Here is a 4,301-nt window from a genome sequence, read left to right on the forward strand (position 1 = left end):
AAGGGGAAACAGCAGACTTGGGCTGTGACCTTTGTCCTGTCCCTTTCCCTTTCTTAACTACCCTGGAGGAGGGGGCTGCTGTTGGCTCCAATATCCTCACTCCTGATTCATGTACGGGATCACACTACTCAATGAAACAATATCTGGAGAATTTTCTTTTGGATATTAAGGAAAGGACACATTGAAATATTTCTTAATTAAATAAAGCTTCACTGCAAGTGAAGGAATACAGGGCAAATTTTCTTTGAGGAAGGCAACACTGAAAAGACAGAACACTTATGCCCTAGGGAGAGTTATGACACAGGGTAATAAAATGTAAAAAAGCATCTGCCCCGAGTTCAGATGAAAAAAAAAATCATTTTGGAGCACAATGACTGAAAATCAATGTTTTTTACTCTCACATAGAATAATACCAAAACATTTGGAAAGAAAATTCTTGAGAACACAAATGACTTCTCTAATGAGCAGCATGTGTCTTCCAGTTTCCAGAGTGTCTGAACTTTTCCGAACCAAAGACCAACTGGTGTCTTATCAGACTCCCAAGAAGACGCACCAAATCAGCAACAGTACAGAACAGGCTGCTCCCACCTTCCTCCAGACCACCAATGCTTTGATGCAGCACTCCCCTCTTAACTCTGAGAAGCTGACGTTTGGATTGCACCACTGCATCACGCTGCTTGGATTTGCCATCTGTTATCAGCACACCATCCTCCTCAGCACTGTGGAAAAGGTGCTGATGAGTTACACTTTGCTTACCCTCCACCCCTTCACGGAGCCAGGTCACTCAGTGAAATGTGCTTCTCTGGGCTTCTTGTGTCAGCCCCAGCAGTCTCAACCTCTCTGCTGGAGGAGTGGCAAAGTAGGCTTTTTGCTCCTCCGAATACCTTTCCTTCACTTCAATTATGTCCCTGTAGCGGCTGTCCTGCCAGTGGAAATTGAATTGCTCCAGCAACTCAATTCTTTTCTCCTCTGTGCTCACACAGTCAACAGGGTCAGACTGTTCCAGGAATGGTACCTGAATATCTGGGAACAGGAGAAGACCCCGGATAGCAAACCAACCACCATACTTGGGATGGATACATACGCCATAGATCTTCTGGAAGAAAAAAAAGAAGGATCTAGGATGTCTCGGTTTGTTTCTGGTAATGGAGTTCAAAGCATCAAGCTTTGATGCAACTTCTCATGCTCCTAGCCCTCTGCTGGAATGCTATACAGAGAAAAATGCGCTTTCCTGAACATGTGGCTTGAAGCACTGCATTTCATTCCCATTTTCCCATGCCCACACACAACACCCCGTAACGTGGGGAGAGGTCCCTTTTTGAAAATGTAACATGGAAATTAACCACAGTGCAATTTTTTCCTCCTATTTGTAACGCTCCAAATAACAGGTCTTTTTTTCACACTGAAATTTATTCTCCTGTCTAAGTAGGTTTAATAGATCAAGATATTCTTCTCTATGTATGCATCTGCATACCACCCTGAAGAATCTTGAAATCTTCTGATTTGTCTGAAACACTTTATACATCTATATGTGATACGGACTTTGTATTTTCCTGGAGAAAGAACTAGTTAGTAAACATAGTTGTATGATTCTGTGATTGCAGTTTAGTGGTTCTTCCCAGACTGTTTTTCCCTCACCTTTTTTCCCCAAGGATCAAGTTTCACATCCTTCCTTTGGTAGTAAAATGCGGCCCCAGCAACATGGGCAGCTGTCTGCGCCAAGAACTTGGGCTTTCGGCTTGGCAGAATCTCATAATCAAATATGACGTCCACCTTCTGGTCAGGGAATTTCTGGGAAAATTAAAAACATCAGCCCAGGCTCATGGAAAAAGACTTGCCAATACATGAGTGCTGGATGCTAGCAAAACAGGCACATGTGAAGCCTGCTTATTTCCACATCCTGCTACTGAAATCTACTAGAGTGCTTGTGGCCTTGGGTTTTTAAAATACGACTGTAAAAAACTCTCCATAGCTACAGGTTGTAACGGCAAAGAGGCAGAATATACAACTAAAGCAGGCCAACAGCCTGTTGATGCTCTTACCATCATGAATAATGTTTTACCCTTCTAAAGAGCAAGAGCAGGAACCCGGAAGGCTTTGTCTACTGTGCCAGAATAGTAAAAGGAATCGGTATTTCAGGTTCTTACCTCCTTCACACGTGATAAATGATGAGAAACACACTGATCCACAGGATCCCTGATTATTTTTAACCGTTCTTTGTTCACAAAAGGTTTAAGGGCTTTGTCAAACATTGAAGGGGTGCTGAGGACCACAAAGGCCAGTGTGTCATCTGGGTAGGGGAGATGAAAGGCTGGCTGGAGAACAGCATTGTACCATCCAACCTGCAAAGAAAAACAAATCTCCATGAGAACAGGGACACCACTCTTTTGCTAGTGGGCATGCAGGACTTTAGAAGTGGAAAGAAGTGTAGCCACCTTCATTTGCAACCCAGATAGGCAGCCTGCATAGTGCCTTCTATTCAAACCAAGTTGTTTTGCATACTGGGATTGAGTTTCTGGAAGCTGTACTGTGAGCTGTATGTGAGAGATAAGAATCAGCTCAAGGCTGCCCTAATTTATCCAGCTCTGCTCAGAAACCCTGTAGGGAAGTATGAGCAACCAGTCTTGCCAATGCAAATCAGATGTTTTGGTTTAGATAAAGCTTTCAGTTTCTGGTTTTGGGTTTTTTTTTTTCCCCCATCTTCACCCAGAAAGAAATTGGTACTTCTGTTTTGCTCATGTGACAAGTTGCATGGATTATTTCTTCAGCAGGAAACACTTAGGTGTGGAAATGGTAGTTGTGAAGCTCCTAGCAGTGCTAAAAACTCCCAGAATCATCAGCTGTAGCATGTGGATTGTGACACTGCCACATTTTGATGTTTGTTTCCAAGGCTGAATGTGTTATAACACAGTCCAGAAATGGAGGATCAGACCAGGGCAGCAGGAAGACATGACCAGGGGGGCAGGGCTCAGACCAACAACGGCCAAGCAAGGAGGAATAATGGCCAAACCCCCCTGCACTCCACTACTAATAACATCAGTCTTTTTTATAGGTTTTGACAACTCTCCCAGGGTGCTATAAAAAACAGGTTTAACATTCAGAGAGATTATCAAGTCATGTAACTAACACTTGGCATTTTCTGAAAATGCAAAACTGGTCACTTCTAACTATCAGTGAAATTAATCTGAAGCTGGCTTTATACGTGACAGTGGCAGCCAGGATCCCCTACGCCCTGGTGGAAGCGGGGTGGACACATTCAGCTCCCGGAGGAGGTGCAAGAGGCTGCCTCAGCTGCAAGGGAGACGCTCCTCAGTGGGCAGAACGAGCCGGACAGCCTGCACCTTAATGTATGCCTAGATTAAATTTTAAGCTTGCTCAGAGGACTTTACTCCCTGCTGGTGCAGGCGTTATCTTTACGTAACTCTCCTGACCTTACCAGCCCGGGACCAACGCGCAGGCCGGTGCCAGGCCGATGTCCAGCCCCAGCAGCAGCCCCGGCCCGCGCTACCGGCCAGGCTGAGCGAACCCCCCGCCTCTCGCTCCTCCGCCAACTCGCCCAGCCCGGTGCCGGCCGCGGTCAGCGGGGGGGGGAAGCTGAACTCCCCCGGCCAGCGGCCACCCCCGCGCCCGGCGGGGCCCGTCCCCAGCCCGCCGCCCCGCGCGGGCGAGTCACCTCCCCCCCAGCGGGGCGGAGCGGCGCCGCCGGGGCTCGGGCAGGCAGCGCCACCTGCCGGCGGCCGCGGGAGCAGCACGGCGGGCGCCACCGCTCGCAGGGGGCGGCCCGGGGAGCTCGGCCTGCCGGTGCGGGCGGCCCGCGCAGCACTGGGGGCGGCAGCCTGGCGGCCCAGCGCCGCCGGCCTCGTCCCAAGAAGGCGGGGGCAGCGAGGGGCCTGCCCTCCCGGGGGCGCCCCCCGCGCCTCGGCCCGGCGCCGCTCCGCGGCCGCAGGGGTCACCGGGTGGCGGAGGGAGCCGCCACCGACCCGCGCTCCCTCCCGCCCGGGTAACAGTGACGTCGCGGCGAGCCCCGCTGACGTCAGTACCTTGAAGGCGTGCGCCTCGAAGCCGGAGGGGCCCAGGGCGCCGCGCAGCCGCTCCGCCACGCGCCGCTCCATGCCCCGCGCGCGGCGCCCCGCGGCAAGGGCAGCTGCGACGGCCCCCCCCAGCGCGCGGCTGCGCGCGGGGCACCACGGGAGGCACGGCGGGAGGTGTCGCCTAGGAGACGGCCCAGCCGCGCGAGGCACCCTGGGATTTGCGGCGCGCGGCCCCTCCGCGCGGGATCGCCCGGCGGGGGCTTGGCGCGC

General features: G+C 51.8%; 1 protein-coding gene across 1 annotated transcript; it reads right to left on the minus strand.

The window, feature by feature from the left end:
* Nucleotides 1-373: 373 nt before the first annotated feature.
* MMACHC (metabolism of cobalamin associated C) lies at nt 374-4,301 on the minus strand. Its single transcript, XM_080406112.1, has 4 exons — nt 4,041-4,301; nt 2,148-2,342; nt 1,639-1,791; nt 374-1,096 (listed from the first exon to the last, which is right to left on the minus strand). Exons 1-4 carry the CDS (start codon nt 4,110-4,112, stop codon nt 785-787), a joined length of 732 nt encoding a protein of 243 aa, XP_080262238.1. The 5' UTR covers nt 4,113-4,301; the 3' UTR covers nt 374-784.

This window comes from Falco punctatus (genome assembly GCF_963210335.1).
Source record: "Falco punctatus genome assembly, chromosome: 11".
In the NCBI taxonomy this organism is placed as follows: domain Eukaryota; kingdom Metazoa; phylum Chordata; class Aves; order Falconiformes; family Falconidae; genus Falco; species Falco punctatus.